This window comes from Rhopalosiphum padi, chromosome 4 (genome assembly GCF_020882245.1).
Source record: "Rhopalosiphum padi isolate XX-2018 chromosome 4, ASM2088224v1, whole genome shotgun sequence".
In the NCBI taxonomy this organism is placed as follows: Eukaryota; Metazoa; Arthropoda; class Insecta; order Hemiptera; family Aphididae; genus Rhopalosiphum; species Rhopalosiphum padi.
In genome coordinates, this window is record NC_083600.1 from 25019929 (window position 1) to 25043128 (window position 23200).

A 23200-nucleotide genomic window follows, 5' to 3' on the forward strand; every position below is an offset into this window, starting at 1 on the left:
AATAATTTATACAAAACTGTTTTATTAATGTTTAACAAAAAATTGACACCTATAATACTGAACAATTAGGCTTATCTGACATAGTAAAATGAGCTATCTAATCTTAATGTTTCAATTGGTTATTGGTGTTTTATCTTTGTATATGAATATTAAACCTTAAAAGTACTAATATTAATTATTTCATTTTTGTTTTATTTTGACAATAAGGTAAGTAAAAATAACAATATAAAATATAATAAGTGAAGAACAATTTTTCTTATAACAAAATATTAAATGAATATAACAAACTATTCAATAATATAAATCAATGTTATTTATAAATTACTGCCATCATTTATAAACAGATGACCTATAAGTAAGGGTTCTTCAGTTTCAATAGCAACTTCTACTATTGTTCCAACCATTTCACATTTTAATTTATGTAATAACCATCCATTTTCTAATGTTAAGTTATATATTTTGGAGTCAGGAATAATACAGCTGTAATCATCACAATTATTGAAAAACATATTATTGTCACCCTGAATACCAAACTCCATTTTGTATGGCATTCCATATGGATCTAATGCACCCAAAAATATTTTGTGAGAGTCATAAGGCTTTAATGCTTTTACAGTTATTTCAAAGTATAATGTTGATTTAACTTCAAAATGACAAACAAATATCCTATGGTAAGAAGTGTTTTCATTGTTACCATTTAATCTTAAGCAACCTCCACCTATAATTGCTTCACCGTCTACATAAGAAATACAAGGAAAGTTACCATCTAGTAAACATAACGGAACGGATGGTTGATAATTTAGTTTTGATAAATTATACCAGGCATCCAAAGAAGACAAAACAAAGTTTTCAATTTTTTTTGATCCATAACCTCGACAAAAGTACGTAGAAAATGGTAAAGTACAAGGAATATGAATATACAAAAATGGGTAAAGTTTCCTCCAAAATGTATCTTCCACTACATTGAATTTATTCTTATCGTTTAATGTCTCATAGGTCCAACCAGGTGCAAAAATTGCAACAGATAAGTCATATTTTCTAATTATTTCTAATGATTTATAACAATCAAGACCTCCAATGCAATTCCTACCAAATACATCTATTCCTACATAAACATCAATAACTCTATTTCCAGCATTAGTGACAGATTTTACAAGATCTTCTTCTTTCCAATTATAATTAAGAAATATACCATCACAAGCTTGAAATGCTAATTTGTTATGGTTATTTAGTTGATTTTGCCAAATAAGTTTTCCGGTTTCCATACTTACAGAATCATACCAAATCACTTCAGAATGTTTTATTATAGTCTTCAGTTTAGTTCTTAATAAGCTTAATGTTTCTATCATATTCTCAATGTTTTCCAATTCTAATTCATTTTCAACATTAAAAAGGTAACCATCAAATTTATAATATTTACATATTTCCACTAACTTATCTACTAAACTGTCTCGTTTTTCTAAATTACTAAATACTTGTAACCATAAAGTGTTTCCATCAATCCATTCTGTAATTAATGTTCCAAGTACTTTAACACCATGTTTATGCGCTGCATTTATCCAACCAATTGGTGGTATAGTAATAAAATTATGGCTAAAATAAATAAATGTATCTATTACAGACCAATTATAAAATGTATACTCATTACTAGATTTTGTTCCATTTACAAATCTATCATTTAAGTAACCCCCTTGCATATCATGACATATGAGTGTTTTGGGAAGGCCTTGATTAAGCAACCGTTTTGGTGTTAAGAAACGTTCATGGCATTTATAGTCTTTGCCATTAATGGAGTAATTAGCACGATCCTGCAAATCTATAACAGGAAGGGATTCAGACAGTGGCTTCCATGATAATGCTTCTTCTAAAGATTTTATTGGCAATACTTCTGTAATTTCCATTTCTGTAATATCAAAGTAATATAAAAATCTTACAATGTTTTCCATTAAGCAATAACTTACGATTTAAAATGAATTAACAATAACTAATATATATAACTAGAAAATTAGAATTTTAAAATTGTGATTAAACTACAAAATAAGAATAACTAATAACTATAGAAAGTTAAAACTACGATAATGTAATCTAATCTGTTGATACACAAACATCAGAGAAAAATATTATTTAATACATTATTATCAATAGTCAATATTATTTATGTTGGCGCCATAATTTGATGAATATGAAAAGTTGATGGTGATATAAGAACTACGGTCTATGGTAGAATTTTTAAAGCAAAGACTGCGGTCTGCGGTATAACATTTTGAATCTGAACTAAAAAATTTAACACATCCATTACACGATTACAATGACATACCTACTGCATCTCTCAATATAGCCACCGACTACCGAGGTTCACTCGAAATCTGCTATACAGCAAAACTGCAGTATTGTTTTTTTTTTATATAGCTATAAACATATTTTTAATATAACGTAGTGTCATAATAAAAAAAACAAAAAAAAACATACTAAATTTATAATTTAATTATTTACAGTACACTCAGTACCTATAGCCAATATCTGAATGGCAAGTAGGGGATCGAGGTGCTGCTCGGATATCAAATCTACAATGCTAGATAAAAATCGTACATCCGAGCTGCTTACTAATTGCTTCTCAAACATAATATCTAGGAAGGAACTGTAGGTAAACGATATATTTTGTCTTATACTACTATATTAATTATTGGTAATTATCAAAAATTAAAATTATTTTATTTATTAATTTACAAATATGTTTATGTGTGAATTATGTGATATAGTGTAGGACAGTGGCGCCCAACCCTATTCCTAGGTGTAGCGGTCGCTACACCTTGAAAATAGGGGGAGGGTGAGTACTAGGTAATGGGTATGATAACATAAAATAATTAACTTGAAATATGTTCATTATTAATTATTTATATAAAATAATGATAATGTTATTGTATTTTGTTCATGCTTTATATTTCGTAAACCGTTTGAAATAAACAGTAAACCACCTATACTGTATACTATTTATATAATACTCGAAAATAAATTTTTATTTTGAAGGTTTTAATGAATTTAAAAAATATAATGCCTGTTACATATTGGTATGAATGTATATTTATGTATATTGGTATATCTCTTTAAAAATTAATACACCTTATTCTGACAAAACACAGATTATATTGATTGGTACCTTAATATTTACTAATATTATCAATTAAAATAATATGATAAAATGTATAAAATAATATTATTTTGACTTTTGAGTTTATAAGGTGGTGGGTGGGTGGGTAGAATTATTTCTTGCTACACCTGAAAAATATATCTTGGGCGCCACTGGTGTGGACCTACACTAGCTGTAGGTATTAATAAGTTTGTTAGTTACGCATCTGCAGCCGTCGATCATTCGTATTCTGTAGTAGTAGATATATAGGTAACTTAGTATAACAATATAATTATAGCTTTTATATAGGTTTTACGTATGAAATTAATTAGATACCAAAAGTTTCGTAGGCAAGACAGATGAAATATAATAATGAATCCTAAAATATCACAAAGAGTTCTATAAAACAAAAACATATGATCTATCACATTATTACAATATTTATCATCCGTGGCAATCGACAATCGTCGTCATTTGTAGGAGATGATTAACCATTCTAATAATTTTATTGAACAGTCATAAAATAACAGCCTTCAGTACATGACAAGTGCTCTCATTTTCATAAAAAATTTCAATGATTTCATTCCGAAGCGTAAAGAAGACAAATGAAGAAATAAACTAGATATTTCTTAGGTGGCTGTGCACATTTGAACTTTAATATGGCACAGCTTGATTTCGCCGAAAAGCGTCGAAGGATACTTACGTAGGTTAATTTTCCTATAATTTTAGGGTAGTAATAAATTTAAAGTTCTAGATAATAGTTTTTTCCATAGTAAATAATTTAAGAATATAAAATTTTTATTTTTGTCTGGTCCGCAAACTGTTTTTAATTTGTGAATATGGTATGAGAGTTCTAAAAGGTTAAAGTTAAAAAATAGCCAAGAATAAAATAAATTCGTCAATACCTTGGATCCTGGACGTAGCAATGAATCTATATTAATTTTAAAATTATTTAGTTTTTTTTTTATCTGTTATGAATTCTTGTAGCAAATATGATATATTTAGTACTTTGGGTGGTTAATAGAAAATAACATAAAAATTTTTAGATCTTGTCATAATATCGGAAAAAAACTGGAATCATTACGCTATATATACTTGTATAATTTCGATAAAATTAATTCATTTACTAAGATTTAATTCAAAAATTCTAATCATAGAATGTTGAAAATTTTACCAACTGTCTAAATTATGATTTCCTATATATTGTATAATTATAAAAACATTTTAACAATTTTAAATAATTAATTTTTTTTTTTTTAAGCCGATAAAAATTATTGATAGCAAATATGATTTAAAATTTAATGCAATGTTCCTCATCAGTCACTAAATTACTGCAATAAAAAATGTATAGTCACGATATTATATTTTTATAAACGTTAAAAATCAAAATTTTGTCTAAATCTATACAATTTTCAAATTATTTTTTCATCAGATATTTATATAATATTGTCTTTTTATATACAAATTTAATATACTAATTCTCATTAGTTTTTTTTAAATATAACAAATATAAAAGGTTTACTGGAAAGTCACATTATTTTTTATGACTATTTGAAGTTCAGTATTATACCTATAACTTATTAAATGTTTATTATACACCCACCCTAAAAATAAATATTTTTTCTCAAATAATTTATATATTTTGTTATAGTTCAAAAACGAATAATCTTAGATACTTAAAACTTTAATTAAATTCTTATGAGAGTATTTCTTACAAATAGTATTTTTTCAAAATATTTTGAAATTATGTATATTTACGATATTTTGTTATTATTTAAAACATTATTTGTAAGGACATAAAAGTTTTTTGTACATGTTATACTATACGTACACAATGACATTTTTGACATACGTAGATTAATCTTAAGATATTATTTATTCAAATTATTTTACGAAAGGGTTGTACCGATTAACTCAAAAGTATATAACAAGAATATAATACGGTATAAATTATATTTATTATTTATACAATATTATAATAATAATTATGATAAATGCAATGTTTTCGGAAAAAATATAGCTTGTCAAACTTTACACAAAAATAAAAATAAAATACTTAGCAATATCAATCAACATATAATATTATAAGTCATAATACATCAAAATTATACTTATTAATGGAGGTTGACTGACTGTCTCTTTCAAATTCAAATTTCACACACTAATTACAGTAATAAACTTAATCACTAATGTATAAATCAACACTGTAATAATTACTTCTTTATCTTTAATTTAATGTAATTTTTGATTATTTTGTAAAATGGTACTGAAAATTGAATTCCTCAAAGCATTGACTAGGTACTATTTGTTACATGAAACCATAATAAAGGAAATGTATGAATTTGTTTTTATTATGAAAGGTGTCTTCAGATATATATATGTAAGTTTACATGTAAAAATATGTAAGATTAAGTTAAAGCACTGTATTTTTATAGATTAAATTAAGTAATTTTTAATATTTTCAATAAAATATTAATACTTTGCAATAACTATAAAGATTTGGTCTATAGTTTAAATGTTTCAATTTTACGTTTATATGTCAAACAGCTAAAATAGAAAAATAGATTGTATAATATCACAAAGAGTTCTATAAAAAAAAAACCATAGATTTATCATATTATAATATTCGTCATCTGTGGCATACGACAATCGACGACATTCGTCGAAGACGATTAACAATTCTTAATAGTCTTAATGAACAGTACTGAAGTACATGACAAGTACTCTCATTTTCATTTCGTGCTATTTATTTTCATAAAAATGAATTTTTATTTTCATTTAGAATCACGATGAAGATCGATATATGAAGAAAATTTGCAGTTTTTCTTCGGCGGCGGTGCACTACTACGTATAGTCTGAAGATTGACACAACTCGGTTTCACGGGAACAGTCGACGCTTAAGTAAGTTTTTTTTTATTATTCTTTTTTGGGATTAAAATTATTTTTTAAACTTAAAATAAAATATATAAATTTATATGAACAATCCGCGCTAGTCGGACGATGTAGTTGATGTAGACGCATATTTTATTCTCCAGGGTCCAATGAAAAAATAGTACACAATGCCTACTTATTTTACACATTAGTTATAGTAGACAAAAATTGTGAAAAATAACAACCATGTATTATTTGTATTATTCGCGATTATATTATATTAGAATAGTAGTAAAATAGTACACCTTAGATCCTGGACGTGGACGTAGCGAAAAATGTATAATGATCTTACAATTATGTAGTTTATTTTTTGTTTGTCATGAATTCTTGTAGCAAATATGGATCAATTTGGTACTTTGGGTGGTAAATAGTAAAATAAAACAAACAATTTCAGATCTTGCCATAATATCGGAAAAACAAAAAAACTGAAATAATTACGCTATAATGTCAACTCGGAGGACGATTGACAGTATCATTAAGAAGCACATCTGAAGAACAAAAATTAGTATCGCAAGGCTGACGTGTTTGTTTAATAATAAAATTTTTTGAACAGTAGTACAGTATATTATGAATATTTACTTAAATTATATTTAATTTTTATGGTTTTTTTTTTCAGATAATATACTGTACTACGGTTTTAGGTGTTCTTTTTATTTTAATAATACGTTGATAAATTACTAATTTTTTCAATTTTTTTTTCTTATCACAAAGCTAGTTCGTCTTTGTGTATGTTTAAATTTATATTTTTTTATAGTTATTGTGCTGTTTAACTTTCTTATAAAAGAGAGTGAGGAATTAAAAAGGTGGCCACCGAACAGAAAGTTAAACTGCAATATACTATAATCTTTTTAGTTCATGTTTACATTTTTAACTGATAAATTATGAATATAAAATTTCAAATTAATTTAAATTCAAAAATAAAAGAACACCAACATAAATTTCTTAAACATTAAAATTTTACTATAAATTTAAATTATATTTAATCAGCACATTAGTTGAAGTTTTATAGGAACCGAACATTTGGCTGGATCATGGACTACTCACCGACGAAGAATTTGTCATTGAGCTGAAGGAAAATGTGTCGGCACTCGGCTTCGTTCCAACCCGGAGGAAGATTTGCAGCATCAATAAGAAATTCAACTGATAATCAACTGTCGAAAGGATTTGTTTGTAATATATTATAATTTTTAGAATCGTAGTAGGTATAGTATACTTTATATAAATATATAATATTTATTAGTGAAGAAGAATTTGTCACAAATCTGATGGGAAATGTGTCGGCACTCAGCTGTATTTCAACACGGAGGACGTCTAGCAGCAGCAAAAAGAAATTCAACTGATGATCATCAACTGTCGAAAGGATTTGTTTGTATTATATTATAATTTTTAGAATCGTAGTAGGTACAGTATACTATATATAAATATATAATATTTATTAGTGAAGAAGAATTTGTCACAAAACTGATGGGAAATGTGTCGGCACTCGACTTCGTTTCAACCCGGAGGAAGATTGGCAGCATCAATAAGAAGATCATCTTAATTTAGTTGTCCCCCCTTTACGCATTAGCGCTCATCTCTCATCCATTCATCCAACACATTGACTATCGCCGGCCGGCAACACACATATATTATACACATTACCCGTTTTATATTATATAGTATTATTAATATCCACATAATTTAAGTTATTGTATATTTTTTTTTTATTATTTGAATGCATTCATATGATCAGTGGCGTATTTAGTAATTTTAGGATAAGGGCAACACATATTTTGCCGCCTCCCCACCCATTAAAAAAAAATTAAAAAACTTCTACGCCGTGCAATGGTGAAACTGTTAATACCATAGAATACCATGTTATATAAATACTATAGTATTTTATACCTCTATGGCACACATTTGTTGTGAAAAATATTAATGATTGACGTCATTGCGCCAGTACTCATAAAGTACGAAATAAAAATTTTTCGCTTCTCTAAATCTTTAAAAATTCGCCGTTCTGGACAACTGGACCCAAAGCCCCTACCTAAATACGCCCCTGCATATAATGCGTTCTCGCTTACGATGTGGATTAGGCCTACTGGGGACACCACAATAAAAAAACGCGCCTCGTGTAATACCTCATAAAGTTATTAAACAATACGGACAATGTTATTGTACGTAGTTTAATAATAAAGGTGGTGTGGAAAATTACCTAACACTGTTATTCTTATCTTATAGTTACCTTGCATACATTTTTTTTTATTAAATACCAATTAAATAATTATTTATATCAAGAAACGAGAAATATTATAAACTTATAAATAAGTCCAATATAAATTTAACATTAAAAGAATAAGTGGGCATACAATGCTTGTAAATAAGTATAGTCACCCTGTTAGGTTAATGGTTAGGTTTTAATGTACTTACTAACTTACTACTTACCTATTATAATAAATAGGTACTTGAGCAAGTTCTTTTAAAAATTATATATAAGTTCTACATTAACATAATCGATAATTCATATATCGTGTATATTAGAATATAATGAAACGTTACTTCTTATTTAAAACATCGAATCTAATATCATAATTAATGGAATTAGAGATTTTACTAACGCCATGTAACTTACTTATACTTCATACTATTTCATAATATTTTTAAAATTTAAATTGTTATTTAAGTATTTTTTTTAGACAAGTTTTTTAAATTATCGCCGATTTCTGGGTACCTAAATGACGTGGGAGATTATAGTTGATATGGAATCTAAATTTTCTTTGAGGTTCTAAATGTCCAATGGGATCCAGTTGACGTACGTGGATCTACTTGTCGCGGGATCTAGGTGATACGTAACCCACAGCTTTAAATCTACAACCGTTCTAATAGCTCTAGCTAACCCAGGTCACGGTTGATATTTCTTTATCAAAAATGGGATGGGTTGTTCCATTTTATTTTTTATTATCAATAAAAATTTGAAAGCATCCTGTAACACGGTAATTTTGTGATTAAGATAATATTAAACTTTTTCATGTGCGCATTTCGATAGTCTCATTCACCACAGTGGTTCGTGGATTCACATCAGAATTCTAATAGATACTTAGTTTATAAAATGGAATCCGGCGAGGTAAGAAATTTAATATGTAAACATTTTAAGCAGATAAAAAAAAAATGAAAACACATAAAAATGTATCAATAGGTACCTACTTTAAATACCTCTAGTACAATCCCAAATTCCCAACTATTAGAGGTCTATTGTTTCAGATGGCTAAGGTGAAATAATCCTAGTTTTATTAATAACTAATTGTTGTTATTTTTACATACTTTATAGTGTTTTCCTAACATAACCCCATTAGAAAACATGTCATCGTACCATTGGAAACTACTAAAATTAAAGGGTCGATTGGATACAATAACAGAACGTATGTCAAAAAGAAAAAGCGGAACACTGGAACCTTATACTACATACATGGACGAAGATTCCACTGATAAAATTGATAAATTCTTGTTAATGAGTCAAGTAAAACCATTAGAGTCGGATGATGATGATATGGATTTAAGTAAAATGAACTAATATTTTATTTTAATGTAAATAAATAATTAATTTAACATGTAATATAAATATAAATCATATAACTCTATTATATTGTGATTTATTTTGCTATTCTTCATTTTCAAGTACGTTTTCTTCGCATATTTTATTTACTAGATTATTAAATACTTCAAATTGATCAGCAAAAACATGATGACCAGCATTGGGTATAGTCTATAATATGAAAAAAAAATATTAATTATTCCTTATAAAGTATATAATGAAATATATTAATTATTAATAGTTAAAATGTATAACCTCAACATGTACAAAATAATTTTTTCTTTCTGATTTAATTTTCTCTCCAATACTTTTATCCATCCAAGTGTTTTGTCCATAAATTAATGTAATGGGCACTCTTTTATCTAAATATTGTATACGTTTAATCATTGGGTTCTTTGCCCAACCAAAACCAGTAACTAATGACGTAAAAGCACTTTCACCCCTAAAACACATTAAATACAACTTATATTACATTATTATAAATTATAATTCATAAGTTAAAAGATAATTTTTGTTTAATATCTTTAAACATCAAACTATAGATAATCTAGATCAGCGGTTCCCAAACTTTTATGATCACGGTACCCTTGAGAAATAATTTGTTCTTTGCGGAACCCCCTTCTTTAAATAATTTAAAATAATAATTTTTAATAATATAAATAATCCAAATATAATATAAAATAATTTTCTCAATAATCACATACATCTCGCAGAACCCTTGAGATTGTCCCACGGAACACACTTTGGGAAACGCTAATCTAGATAACCAACAGATTTATAATACATTTTTATTTTTTATTATTCATAGGTATATATGTACTAAACAAATAATTAATGTTTAGAATACACTTTAATTGCTGTGTTGTCTATCTTATATACGTCTAACATATCAAATTGATGTACTGAATTCTTACCAAAGTTTAATTATAGTTAATATTAGAGCGAATTTACATATTAATTGATATTATTGAATTTATTGAAGAGAGTATTAACTTAACTCGAGCTGATTTTTTTTTTAATGAATTATTTAGTTACTTATTAATTATTAGCTGATTATACTTTATTTGAAAATAAAAACTATGCTTGATCTTAGTTAATATTATCCTTTACAAATTCAATAATATATAAATTTGCTCTAATATAAATCCAGTGCATGGATTTGCAGTAAAACGTATGTACAACAAAGACAACATAAGCAGGTATAGTATTTTCTAAAATATGTATGATTATAATCTAGAAATATTTAACATATCTTAAGTTGTGTGAATATTGTTTTATTAAATTTCTTAAAGTACGTTTTCCTCACATCATCTAAACATTTGAATGCTGCATCTAATATCAACTACCAGCCCAGACATAGTTGGTAGTTTGGTACCATAACACTATCAGTGGTGGATTTACGGGGGGGGGGTCTGGACCCCCCCTGACACTGATATATACATATATAATTACATAAGAAGATAAGATTTTATTTTGTAAATTTTGAATTTTAGATCCACATACAATATAGTATATACATAAACACAATAAAATACATTTGCTTTTATAAAAATAGAAAAATAATATATTTGAAATACATATTATTTTTTAAGACCCCTCCCCCAGAACATTTTTGAAAACCCGCCACTGAACACTATGCTGTTCCATTGTTCGATGCTGCAGAGAAAATGTACCATAATAATTTTGTTTTTACTATAGAAATAAATTACAAATTTGTACTTGTTTAGTATGTGATAGTTTTGATAACACAAATTAAGTTATTTCCAGTATATCCCTCTTAATTTTTAAAATTATAAGTTAATTGAATATAATATTAATTTTTAGTTATTGAAGAAAAATTTAACTAAAAAATACTAACTACTATGATCTTATAGTACTATTTAAAATGAAATGGCTAAATTATTTTTAAGTTTTTATCAGAAAATTAGTAATAAGAAAATTACTATTACAAAATGAAATAATTTTAAAAAATAAATAAAACATACGTTGCACGTTGAGAATTACATTGAAATATATACTCTCCAATCACAGTTGTTTGTTCTCCAAGAACTGGTTCAAACTTTTTCAATATATCAGATCTCAAATTTGTCACTAACCATTGACCTTTAAATTAATAAGCACACAAAATTATTTTAATGGTTTAAAACATATTAACTTAAAAAAAAACTATATAGTTAAATTTACCATAAGGACCAGCAAATCTTACTGGCCACAATGGATTTAATGATTTAAGAGCATAAAATATTCCTTTGGCCCACCAAGGAATTTTGCTCTTAAAGTTTTTGTCTTCTTCGGGAAATCCCCAAGGATCAGCAAGTATTAAATGATGAATTCTATACAAAATATTTTAAAAACTATTTATTTGACAAGTTTATCAAGGCGCAGACAGGATTGGGTGCAGGGGTGCTACAGTATCCTATGCTTTATATATTTTGCTGTTATATCTAAATATTTGCCAAATCTATAATATTTTTAAAAAAAAATTGTTTAATGCTCTTGGGAGTATAACCTATATTTATGTAAACATACTACATAACAATGATAGTTATTACGTAAATGTAAATAATTGTAATGGACATTAGCTGAAAAGTATCCCACAAGAGGGTCCCTAAATAACTGAAGAGTGATGACAATTATTCATATCATTCTCCTACTATATTTAGAATATTATATATTGTTTATTTATCAAAGAACTAAAGATACTGAGGTAGAGCTATTCTATGGGCAGTTATTAAAACCTAATAAGTAAAAAGTATTGAGAATTACTCATAAAATTATAAATGTATGTCATTAATAAATATTCCATCCCATACTTTTATATCTCAATCCGCGCCTGAGTATAACTAATTGCTATACCTTTCAGGGTGTTGTATAGAATAAGCAGTAGCTAAATATCCTCCAAAGCTATGGCCAAGAAGAATAAATTTTTCAAGCTTAATTTCTGATCTCCATTTTTCAATAGCATTTACAAATTGATGTTCCACTTGTTCAGGGTCTGTACTAAATTTTGGCCTAGAACTACGACCAAAGCCCAATAGATCCATGGCATAAACAGGTCTACGATTATTTGATATTTTGTCAACATTCATACACCAAAGCCCAATACCAGCACCAAAACCATGTAACAAAACTACAGGGGTTTCACGTTTTTCCGTGTTAACTTCTAATGTCCATATTTTATCTTCTTGTTCAACAACTGGACCTAGGTTAACGTATCGAGTGCGGTATGGAGATTGAACATCTATAAATAATTGTTAATAATGAAATATAAAATAAAAATAATTTTAAGATATATATAACATACATGCAAATAATTTCCGCTCGGCTTCTTGTAAACATTTCCAAGACATTGAGCTCCAAGGAAACCAGCTCCAAAAAGAACACCCTCTGAAATGGTAATAAAGAAATATTACTTTCTCCAGATATTTATTCTATGTTTTAGTTATTTATATTTTATAAAGCTAATAAAATAGTATCTTACCTGTATATTGAAGAAGCTTCAGAGTCGTTTACTTCAGTCATGATTGAAATATTTTGAATTTGTTATTGATACATTTAAAAATTATTCGATACATTTGTTTTAAAAAAGAATGAACATGCGTTTAAATTGCACAGTATTATATGAATAGAATAAATGGTGCAATACTAATTTAGTTATTTACAGTAGACTGATTTTATATCAATAATTAATTTTGAAATATAATCATTTATATAGTACGTAATAAGTAAAAATAATTTAAGCTATACTATGCTTCTATATTACTATTATCTATCTTAGAGCTGAGACGTATGTATAACCTATTCTGTGGTATAACGTACTGTAATTGTTGAATGATAATAAATAATAATAATATGCTCTACATTTACAAGTAAGTAGTAGGTTATAGTAATTAAATTAATTATAACACATTTATTTTTACCTTATGACTATAAATAAAAATCTAATCGTTAGAAATGAGAATTAAATTAATTTTTATTATTTTATAGTTGTTTAATGGCTCAATATTATTGCTCAGTAAGTTGTAACTTTTAAATGACAAATTTAAATATTATATAATTTGTTACAGATAACAAAAACATCAAAAATTATGATAATTTATTAATCTCATCACAAAACAATATTTTGTTTTGTCTTGGTTAATCAGCTGTCTTCTATTATAGCATAAAACAATTATATAATATGAATATTTATACGTAAACGTAGTTAATAATTTGTATTATGTACTTCCATATTATTGTTCAGTGATATTATCAATATTCTGTGATAAAACTATAGAAAGTAGAAAGCACGAAGGCCACGAATCAATATCTTTTTTATGGCACAGACCATAGCTGTCGGCCATTGTTATAGACTTGTAAAGTTGTAACCATAACATTTTTTTTCATGGTTGTAACGTAGTTGTAAGTTGTAGCACAGTATCAACAGTTGTAGTAGAACAGAATAATTAGTAAGTTGTATCGTGACAATATTATAAAAATAATAATATAATTATAAAACTAGGAGGTCTAAGCCTCGCCCTTTAATCATTCCAAATTAAGCCTATGAACGACTTACCAAATTCTAATTAATATGATATGACCTCAGTCCTCAATGCTATATAACATATTATATTCTTAAATTCGTAATCTTACTTTTCAATATTTTATCTTAAATAGGTTTTATTTTTAAAATGTACACATTATAGTTAATTCCATGTAAATTTAATAGGTAATAAGACTATTTGTAACACAAAAGTACATAATAATAAATAAATTACAGATATACAGCTATAGCTTTTTACACTTCCTATTCCAAGCTTGTAGTTTGTGTTGGGTGACAATTAAATTAAAATTTTTACACACCAGTATTTAACAAAATCGATTTTGTTTTTTTTATGTAACTTATTAAAAACAAATAACCTTGTGTGGCTTGAGCATTTGAGATGTTCACCAAATTTTTATGTAAGTTTTATATTTTTTGAGCCATTAATAAATTAAAAATTTTTTTTCAATAAATATCGATAAAGATGTTTTCATGAAAACTGCGTAGAGTAAAAAATTCTCATTATTTTTTCTGCTCATTATATATCTACAATCAAGGCTGTAAATAAAAAAAAATTTCGGAGGATCCAACATTTTTTTCTAAATCAATTACAGTCAATAAATTATATTAACCACTAAAAGGTTTCTGCTTATAAACATTTCGTAAAGAGGAGTCCGAATCCTTGGATCTCTCCAGTTACGGCCTTGTCCACAAATCTTTTTATTGACGTTTAAAGTTGAATTCTGTTGAGAATAAAATCTTGAAAATGTTCAAATTATATTGTAAGAAATAGGTAGGTACCACGATTAAAGATATCTTTAATCGTGATAGGTACATACAAAAATTCTTTTATACCTCCAAAATTTGAAAATTGAATGCAACATTCTTCATACATTTTTCTAGCTATAATAACTAGTTTGGTATCTGGTATCCCTATCATTAGTGTTTATGATAATATTATCTCTAGCCTTCATGTTGTTGTCATTCAATTTTGATAATAACCTACTATATTATTGAAATAATATGAATTGTGGAATATTAAATTTGATATTTTTAATAATAAAATTTACTAATTTTTTTTTGTGCCGCATATTTGTACCTGCTGTCGTGTTATTTAATTAAATTTATTAATTCATAATACTTTAACGCTCTTTAGTCATGGATTCAGAGCAGTTGTTAAAAGTTTTGGATACTAAAGGTTGCTTTAGCACATGGGACCTCAGTAAAGAAAACAATATTGACCATCAAAAAATTATTGGCGTTGTTAAAAGCATATTGGCTTTGGGAAATATTATTACTGCAGATCCAGTGACAAGCAAATATTGGGAACTTACTGATGAGGGAGAATCAGTTTTATTGAATGGTAGTTATGAGGTAAACCTATATAATGCTGTTCCATCTGATGGAATACCTCAAAAGGAATTAATGTCAATACCAAATGCAAAAATTGGATTTAGTCAGGCAATGTCAAAGGGTTGGATAGTCATAGATCGATCATTAAACAGAGTGATGAAAAAAGTCGATTCTGTCATTGATAAGGTTAAAGAAGATTTGATGGAACTAAAAGCATCTCATGATCAAATTTCCGAGTCTGACAAGTTGGATTATAAAAAACGAAAACTTATCCGTGAAGTTGTTATAAAAAGTTTCACAATAGGTAGTTACATTTTTTTAGATTTATTACTTTTTACAATATTTTTTAATTATGTTACTTTTTGCAGGCAAGGGTCCAGAATTTACAACGTCTATTGTTAAACTAGAAACTGAACTCACTACAGAAATGATATTATCTGGTTCATGGAAGTCAACTCCATTCAAGCCTTACAATTTTGAAGCTTTAGGCCAACCTCAATCAGCTGGTTGCTTACATCCTTTATTAAAAGTTCGCTCAGACTTTCGTCAAATATTTCTTGAAATGGGTTTTACTGAAATGCCAACTAACAATTTTGTTGAAAGCTCATTTTGGAATTTCGATGCATTATTCCAACCTCAACAACATCCAGCAAGAGACTCTCATGATACTTTTTTTTTGGACGATCCTCAAACTAGTGAAAACTTTCCTCGAGAATATTTAAACAAGGTAAAAATAGTACATTCAAAAGGAGGCTATGGTTCCCAAGGATATGGTTATGATTGGTCGTTAGATGAAGCTAAGAAAAATGTCTTGAGAACTCATACAACTGCAGTAAGTGCTCGTATGTTGTATGGCTTAGCTAAAGATTTCAAACCGACTAAGTACTTTAGTATTGATAGAGTATTTCGAAATGAGACTTTAGATGCTACTCATTTGGCAGAGTTTCAACAAGTAGAAGGAGTAATAGCTGACTATAATTTAACATTGGGAGATTTAATTGGAGTTCTTCACACGTTTTTTGAACGATTAGGAATGACTGAAATCAAATTCAAACCTGCTTACAATCCATACACAGAACCTAGTATGGAAATATTTTGTTATCATCAAGGACTACAAAAATGGATTGAAATTGGTAACTCTGGAATGTTTCGTCCTGAAATGCTATTACCAATGGGCTTACCAGAAAAAGTAAATGTTATAGCTTGGGGATTATCTTTAGAGAGACCAACTATGATTAAATATGGCATTAACAATATTAGAGATTTAGTTGGACCTAGGGTTAATTTACAAATGGTTCAAGATAACCCTATTTGTAGATTAGACAAATAAATTGTATTGTAAACTTTTATGATACTATAATATATTATATGGTGTATTTATTTAATTGATATAATACTTTTTACTTCACTATGTAATAAATAATACTTAAAGGTCTACATCATCTCCAAAAAATGCTTTCCAACACTCTGTCAATGTCTTTTCAGCAGCATCTTTTCTTTCTTCATCAGGCATCGCAGAAATTTGTTCTTTTAATTTTCTAACCTTGTCAATAGTCTTGAAAAAATTAAAGTCTCCTTCAAACATTTCAGCTAAAATAAGGTGATAATATATAAAAAATAAACTTAATTTTATTATGATTATTATAATTACTAAACAAATCGCTATCCAATTCAGCTTCTTGTTCTGTGTCCATTTTTAAATCTGATAATCCTCCACTTAATTGTGAATTAATTACACTGTCTTCAATTATTGATTTTGTACTAGGATTTGTTATTTGACCTTAACATAATAAGATATATACGTAAATAATAATTAAGCTAACTAAGTTAATCTTAAATTATTTACATTTGGCCTTAAGATTTGGCCAATGATGTGCATATAGAGCTTGTTTAACACGTTCAATTCCAGTTGTATCCATTTCATCAGCAATTTCTTCAAGCACGATTAATTCAAAATGGTTTTTTCGACACCATTCAAAAACTTTAATAATTATAAGAAACAATATAAAAAATTATAAAAGTATAAAAATTCTTTTTTGTTATAATAAAATTAACTTTTACTGTTAGTAGCATTGTTGGACACATGACTATCAATGTTTTTTTCACTCAATAGTATCAAAACTTCCGCTTGACTTTTTTCAACTAAAGGTAAACATTTATTTATGGTTTCCATAATATTGCTCTAGAACAGTGAAACAATCAAAATATTATCTATTACAAAAATTTAAATTATTATAATTAAATATTTACATTATCAATGTCGAAAAGAATGATTATAGCATTAATGTTGTGTACAAATTGATCAGATAGTTTATTTAAGCTAATGGAAGTACATAAATTTATATCAGCAGTGTAATATTTGCAGTCAATTGTCCAACGATTTGATAAAATATTTTCTTCATTATTACAAATTTCAATATTTTCTTCATTCCTCAATACTATAAAAATTATAACAGCATTACTGAGTACATCAAATTAATAACTTATTAAATAATTATTAATAAACGAGTAGAATAAAATAACTTATACTATCTAATACGATACATACAATTTCAGTTACTTATATGGAATAAAAATAAATTATTTTTTATTCTTTATATTTTTTTATCCTCTTTACACAGTAAGTAATTTATACATTTTTGAAGGATTAATGAAATTGTTTAACTAAAAAAAAACTTTATTATAAAGTGTAATTTTATTTTAAAAATTAAATATGTAATTTATACAATTAAGTACATGTGAGATAGGGGATAAAGTATTATTGGTGATGTGTGATTAAATAACCTACCCATTAGTGATACTAATTTAAAATTTGCGTTAGAGGATTAAATGAGATCCCTGTACCATTTCCTTTTAAGCCTGTGACAAAAATTTATTAGGAGTGACAGGATATCAGGATGTATATAGTTTTTATTAGTGGATTTTTGTGGTTTTATAATTGAGTAAAGAAATTTTTAGTTAATTGGTTAATTGGTGTTAATGCCAAGATCTTAATTGAAGATCAAATTAGAAATAATTGGTAAAGTATTAGTAATTATGCAAATTGTAATATTTTGAAAAGTTTGAATTTTGTTTAAATTGTATATTTTAGTTGATATTTGAATTTACAGTTCTAATGTTATACTTCACATGTATAGGTAGAATACACATTTTCTAAAAGCATTTAAATTATAAACATGAGAGGCACCAAGCTTACTAAAACTTACTTATACATATATTTTTATATAATAGTACCATTAATCTGTGTTTAATATTTTATTTTAATAATCTTTTATCACTTAATAATAATGAGTACAAATGTAGGCTTACATTTAATTATTTTCAATGGATCATCATCACAACAACTATATATGTAAACACAAGGGAGTTCACTTATTGACATGATTACAAATTATTAGTTATTTGAGTGACAAATTCAAAATTTATGTCTTTTATTAAATAATTAAAGAATAGGTTTTTAATTGTAGAACAAAGTAATTTTAAATTTGAATACTTTAATTAAATAAACAAATAATATTATTTAACAATTTTCGATTGTATTAGCATTTCGCATATTTTGGTGTAGTACTGTTTACTGAAGTTGACTAGTTGAGTAGTAAGTTGATGTCATAATGATAACACTTAATCAATATTATATTGTTTTATTTTGATAAAAATTGAAATAATCAGCTGATGTGAAAATATTATAACAATACAACATTAAATTATTGATATTACCTTATTCCTATATTAGAATTTGTAGTTAAATTAATTGAGCCACTAAAATCACTGAACGGATTTTATCAAATTTCTATGATCTAAAATATTGTTGTTTTTACATAGTTTTATAAACATATTAATCATTACTAATTTAGTATTTACACATTAGTTTTAGTATTTACTACAAGTACATTACAGTAGGTGTAAGGTGCACAAGATTTTATGTATTTTAAATTTGTATGTCACAACATAATCTAAATTATTTTTGTGCTACTTAATTTTGATTTAATATTAATTGAAATACTTGATAATAATCTTAATCTATATAGTAATTTTGTTTGGAATTAATTATAATATTTAATTTTGAGTCAAAATGAATCCTTGTATAATTCCTGAGATTCCCATTGATATACAAGGAGACAACAGATGGATGAGCCAGGTATATAATTTAAAATTTTAATAATTTGATAATATTTATACAATATGCCATTTTATATATTTATTAGCATGAACGTCATGTATCTGAAGCGAAAGAACGTGAACCTGATGTTATTATGATTGGAGATTCCATTATTCAGAAGTTACAATCAAGTCCTATATGGAATGATTTATTTGAACCTCTCCATTGTTTAAATTTTGGTATTGGTGGTGATCTTACCCAAGGAGTATTATGGAGAATCCAAAGTGGGATTCTTGATAATATTAAACCTAAAGTAAGTGATGAGACATTTTTAAATGTTAATGTATACATATTTATATGTGTGTTATATTATTTAATTTATTTGAGCTCGATTTGTCAAACAATACACTAAGAGAGGTGTACTATTCTCCACAGTTCATATTGCTGTTCATCTAAATATACCTATTCATCAAAATAAAATTTTAGGTAAAATGTTATCAGCATTCTATCTTAATGCTATTTTTGCTAACAATTTCATAAATTACTGTATATAATTATATTACTTTATAAGTTCATAACTCATTTTCTGTAAGACATTTTTCTATTGTGAATAATTTAATAGTTTGAATATTACCTTCCAGGTAATTAGTCATTATTAATATCTAATAGTTAGTTCTAATTAGTACTTAGTAATTAGTAAGTATAACTATCCTTTTAAATTAAAATTAATAAATAATTAAAATTTTTATTTTAGAAAGATTAATTGTCGATACTAATTTAATGATAAATTTTTTTTATTATTCCTCCAACATTATGTGTTTTTTATTTGATTAAATACATATTTAAAAATATAATAGTTATTAACTGACCATTACAAGGACCTATAAGTATTTATATCTGATTGAGAATTACAAATGTAATATATTAATGATATATTTATATTAGCTATTTTCTATTATTTTACTAGTTCCTTTAATGTTTCAAATTATTATTATCAATATAAATCAATCATTAAGTTCTTTTTCTATTTTCAAAAATTAGTTACTTGTAGCATTATCATATAGTTTTGAAATTGGAATTTAATTAAATTATCACCCTAATAGTAGCTTAGAATATAATTTATATATACATTTATATCTTGTATACTTTACAAAAACTAAATTAAACAATTATAGAACATAAAAAGTTAAAATATTCTTTTCTTATTAATGCTCTTCATTAATCATAATATTATTTTTTAGGCGTGTGTTCTTCATGTTGGTACAAACAATTTTGGTAATACTCCTGATGAAATATCGGAAGGTATTTTAACCATTATCAAAGAAATCAAATCCAAGCTTCCGGAATGCTATATCATCTTGTTGGTAATTATTTTGTAAAGTAATTTGTATTTTGTCTAAAGATACATTCAAACTAGATAAATTATTACTTTATTAACTAAACTTTTATATTTAATTTTCTATATATGCAATATAGTGTTGTAATATTTAAAAGCAACAATGAATCACAATTACAAATAAAAATTTCACCAGAATTAAAATGTTTAATGTATTAGTAATATTTTGTGAAGTACTTTTGTGATTCATTTTTTGTAAACAAGTTGCTGTTTTGCTCTTTTTAAAATCTAAAATTAACTGATTGCTGATAAGTGAATAATATTAAGATGAACATTAATTTTCATTCTTGAATCATGTTTTGATATAAAATAGTTTGTATATAAATTTTATGTTTTCAGGATTTATTACCTCGTGGAGCAAGGCCAAATCCTTTACGTGTTCGTAACTCTAAAGTCAATGAAATTATGCATGAAAAAGTAAAGTCAATTTCTCGGTTAGAAGTAATTACTGTCAATACAGGTCTGTTACAATCAGATGATACATTGAGTGCTCAAGATATGCTTGATTATCTACATCCAACTGATACATGTTATCGTAAAATATTTGAACCTGTACATGAATTGCTCTTACAAATTCTTGGAGAAGCCAAAGATCTTGACAAGAATTAATTGGAACTCAATAAATATGATTTTATATTCGCACAAAGAAAGCAAAAGCATTTTGTATTGTGATTCTTTAGTTTCATATTTTCTTGTTATTTATGATTTTCATCATTTCATGGGGCTTTGATATTTTCAAATTTTGTTCCTAATTTAATTGTATAGACTGTTTTTTTTTTTTGGGGGGGGGGGGTGGGAGGGATTATGAGATGCATTAAATTTATCATAAGCTATGATCATTATAAATATATTTCAATATTGCTTGAAGCTGATACTATTTTTTTTATTTTAAATTAATTGGGGAGTTGGTATATTAGTATTTTTTTTAAAAAAAATCTAATTTTGCAAGTTCTTTGTATACATTTAAATATATAAATAAAAATTAGTAATATATTTACTTTAATACTTATATTAATAATATATTATAATACAAATTTTGCTTATTGAATTTAATGATTTGTTATGTAAACATTTATATTAATAATTACAGCAATTTTATGTTCATGCATTGCACAAATTGTAACTTTTTTTTTGGATAAATTTATTTTCGTCGTATAATACAATTAAAAACAATTTAATTCATCTAAGAAAACAAACCTTTATCTTTATTCATAATGAGTATATTTCTAGTTTTGATGTTTTGTATTATTATTTTGTTGGTATGGTTGATCGGTGAATGCTTCTTAAAACAAATAATTGTAGAAGTTTTCATTCCTGATGCATGGCATCAACAAGCGATTAATATATTTATTGAAAAGTACATGAGTCTTTTAAGGTGTGATTCCTATGCACACACCTTGAGACGCTCAGCCAACGTGGCGCGATTTGAATTTTGGCCGCGTGGTCTAATATTGATTCCTATGTAAACGTCAAGAGACACGAGGCTTAAATAATCTTTATAAGTATCTTTATTCTATGGGCACGAACACTTAGTTGTATTAAGTTCTCTGTTTGTTTAAGTTATACTTGTATACTCATAAGTGTGTTTTTTTAAATATTATTATTATTAGTTTAACCACGTCCTTAACAAAAAAACAAAAATGTATCTTAAAACTACTTCTTTACAACAATTAGAAGAAGAACAAGCCATCATAAAATTTGTTCTGTCAAAAAATAAAAATGAAGTGTTTGAAATGTACTTAGCCAGGGAAGCTGAAATATTTTTCAGTGTCCTGATTGAAAAACATTTATGGTGAGACGAAACCAAATTCAGTGAATTTTTCAGATTAAGCTGAGATCAATTTAATTATGTATTGAACCTAGTTGAGGAAGACATAAAAACTAACCCAAGCATCAAAGTTAGAAAACCCATAATTGCTGCAGAAAAACTAGCAGTCACACTGAGGTAATGTAACACAATATGTCTATAGTATAATTTATATTTTATAGTACCTATATAATATTCTTTTTAAATAATGAGTATAAAAACATTTTTATTGATAATAAATTATATTTAACTTTAAATAAAAATCATTTTATAAAAATTAACAATGTAGTATAAAAAAACAAAAGAACTTTTAAAAATACCAAAATTATGTGTTATTTATTATTTTCGTTTTTATAATAAATATTTAGTATAAATTATAAAATATAAAAATATT

General features: G+C 26.2%; 6 protein-coding genes across 8 annotated transcripts; 3 read left to right on the plus strand and 3 right to left on the minus strand.

The window, feature by feature from the left end:
- Window positions 1–2: 2 nt before the first annotated feature.
- LOC132928887 (cytosolic endo-beta-N-acetylglucosaminidase) lies at window positions 3–2093 on the minus strand. The gene is made up of 2 exons (XM_060993827.1): window positions 1962–2093; window positions 3–1903 (listed from the first exon to the last, which is right to left on the minus strand). Exon 2 carries the CDS (start codon window positions 1899–1901, stop codon window positions 315–317), a length of 1587 nt encoding a protein of 528 aa, XP_060849810.1. The 5' UTR covers window positions 1902–1903; window positions 1962–2093; the 3' UTR covers window positions 3–314.
- Window positions 2094–8978: 6885 nt separating this feature from the next.
- On the plus strand, window positions 8979–9678 carry LOC132930833 (uncharacterized). Its single transcript, XM_060996905.1, has 2 exons — window positions 8979–9161; window positions 9366–9678. The coding sequence occupies exons 1-2, from the start codon at window positions 9147–9149 to the stop codon at window positions 9606–9608; spliced, it is 258 nt and encodes an 85-aa protein (XP_060852888.1). The 5' UTR covers window positions 8979–9146; the 3' UTR covers window positions 9609–9678.
- Window positions 9596–13634, minus strand: LOC132930828 ((Lyso)-N-acylphosphatidylethanolamine lipase). Its single transcript, XM_060996900.1, has 7 exons — window positions 13111–13634; window positions 12934–13016; window positions 12486–12870; window positions 11814–11962; window positions 11615–11732; window positions 9885–10071; window positions 9596–9800 (listed from the first exon to the last, which is right to left on the minus strand). Exons 1-7 carry the CDS (start codon window positions 13149–13151, stop codon window positions 9696–9698), a joined length of 1068 nt encoding a protein of 355 aa, XP_060852883.1. The 5' UTR covers window positions 13152–13634; the 3' UTR covers window positions 9596–9695.
- Window positions 13635–13926: 292 nt separating this feature from the next.
- On the plus strand, window positions 13927–16889 carry LOC132930827 (phenylalanine--tRNA ligase alpha subunit). 2 transcript variants are annotated; one of them, XM_060996899.1, is made up of 3 exons: window positions 13927–14077; window positions 15308–15808; window positions 15873–16889. In XM_060996899.1, the coding sequence occupies exons 2-3, from the start codon at window positions 15310–15312 to the stop codon at window positions 16832–16834; spliced, it is 1461 nt and encodes a 486-aa protein (XP_060852882.1). In that variant the 5' UTR covers window positions 13927–14077; window positions 15308–15309; the 3' UTR covers window positions 16835–16889. The 2 variants fall into 2 exon arrangements, with proteins under 2 accessions (XP_060852882.1, XP_060852881.1); XM_060996898.1 differs by lacking the exon at window positions 13927–14077 and adding an exon at window positions 14537–14570.
- Window positions 16849–19065, minus strand: LOC132930829 (alpha- and gamma-adaptin-binding protein p34-like). 2 transcript variants are annotated; one of them, XM_060996902.1, is made up of 6 exons: window positions 18814–19065; window positions 17755–17942; window positions 17566–17686; window positions 17351–17485; window positions 17156–17284; window positions 16849–17094 (listed from the first exon to the last, which is right to left on the minus strand). In XM_060996902.1, exons 1-6 carry the CDS (start codon window positions 18884–18886, stop codon window positions 16931–16933), a joined length of 810 nt encoding a protein of 269 aa, XP_060852885.1. In that variant the 5' UTR covers window positions 18887–19065; the 3' UTR covers window positions 16849–16930. The 2 variants fall into 2 exon arrangements, with proteins under 2 accessions (XP_060852885.1, XP_060852884.1); XM_060996901.1 differs by having other exon boundaries at window positions 17560–17686.
- Window positions 19066–19127: 62 nt separating this feature from the next.
- Window positions 19128–22195, plus strand: LOC132930831 (platelet-activating factor acetylhydrolase IB subunit alpha2-like). Its single transcript, XM_060996903.1, has 4 exons — window positions 19128–19642; window positions 19710–19916; window positions 20845–20967; window positions 21339–22195. The coding sequence occupies exons 1-4, from the start codon at window positions 19577–19579 to the stop codon at window positions 21606–21608; spliced, it is 666 nt and encodes a 221-aa protein (XP_060852886.1). The 5' UTR covers window positions 19128–19576; the 3' UTR covers window positions 21609–22195.
- The last annotated feature ends 1005 nt before the right edge of the window (window positions 22196–23200 follow it).

What these genes read in the sequence shown, in the direction of transcription:
- LOC132930831 (XM_060996903.1), top strand. Translation starts at nt 19,577, where the DNA reads ATGAATCCTTGTATAATTCCTGAGATTCCCATTGATATACAAGGAGAC. An exon ending in ACAACAGATGGATGAGCCAG is followed by an intron (nt 19,643 to 19,709) that starts GTATATAATTTA and finishes TATATTTATTAG; the next exon opens with CATGAACGTCATGTATCTGA. An exon ending in TTGATAATATTAAACCTAAA is followed by an intron (nt 19,917 to 20,844) that starts GTAAGTGATGAG and finishes ATTATTTTTTAG; the next exon opens with GCGTGTGTTCTTCATGTTGG.
- LOC132928887 (XM_060993827.1), bottom strand. Translation starts at nt 1,901, where the DNA reads ATGGAAATTACAGAAGTATTGCCAATAAAATCTTTAGAAGAAGCATTA.
- LOC132930827 (XM_060996898.1), top strand. An exon ending in TATAAAAAGTTTCACAATAG is followed by an intron (nt 15,809 to 15,872) that starts GTAGTTACATTT and finishes TACTTTTTGCAG; the next exon opens with GCAAGGGTCCAGAATTTACA.
- LOC132930828 (XM_060996900.1), bottom strand. Translation starts at nt 13,151, where the DNA reads ATGACTGAAGTAAACGACTCTGAAGCTTCTTCAATATACAG. An exon ending in GAAGCTTCTTCAATATACAG is followed by an intron (nt 13,017 to 13,110) that starts GTAAGATACTAT and finishes TTACCATTTCAG; the next exon opens with AGGGTGTTCTTTTTGGAGCT. An exon ending in TGTAATTCTCAACGTGCAAC is followed by an intron (nt 10,072 to 11,614) that starts GTATGTTTTATT and finishes AATGTGTTTTAG; the next exon opens with GGGTGAAAGTGCTTTTACGT.
- LOC132930829 (XM_060996901.1), bottom strand. Translation starts at nt 18,886, where the DNA reads ATGTCAATAAGTGAACTCCCTTGTGTTTACATATATAGTTGTTGTGAT. An exon ending in CAATGCTACTAACAGTAAAA is followed by an intron (nt 17,486 to 17,559) that starts GTTAATTTTATT and finishes TAATTATTAAAG; the next exon opens with TTTTTGAATGGTGTCGAAAA. An exon ending in ATTGGATAGCGATTTGTTTA is followed by an intron (nt 17,095 to 17,155) that starts GTAATTATAATA and finishes ACCTTATTTTAG; the next exon opens with CTGAAATGTTTGAAGGAGAC.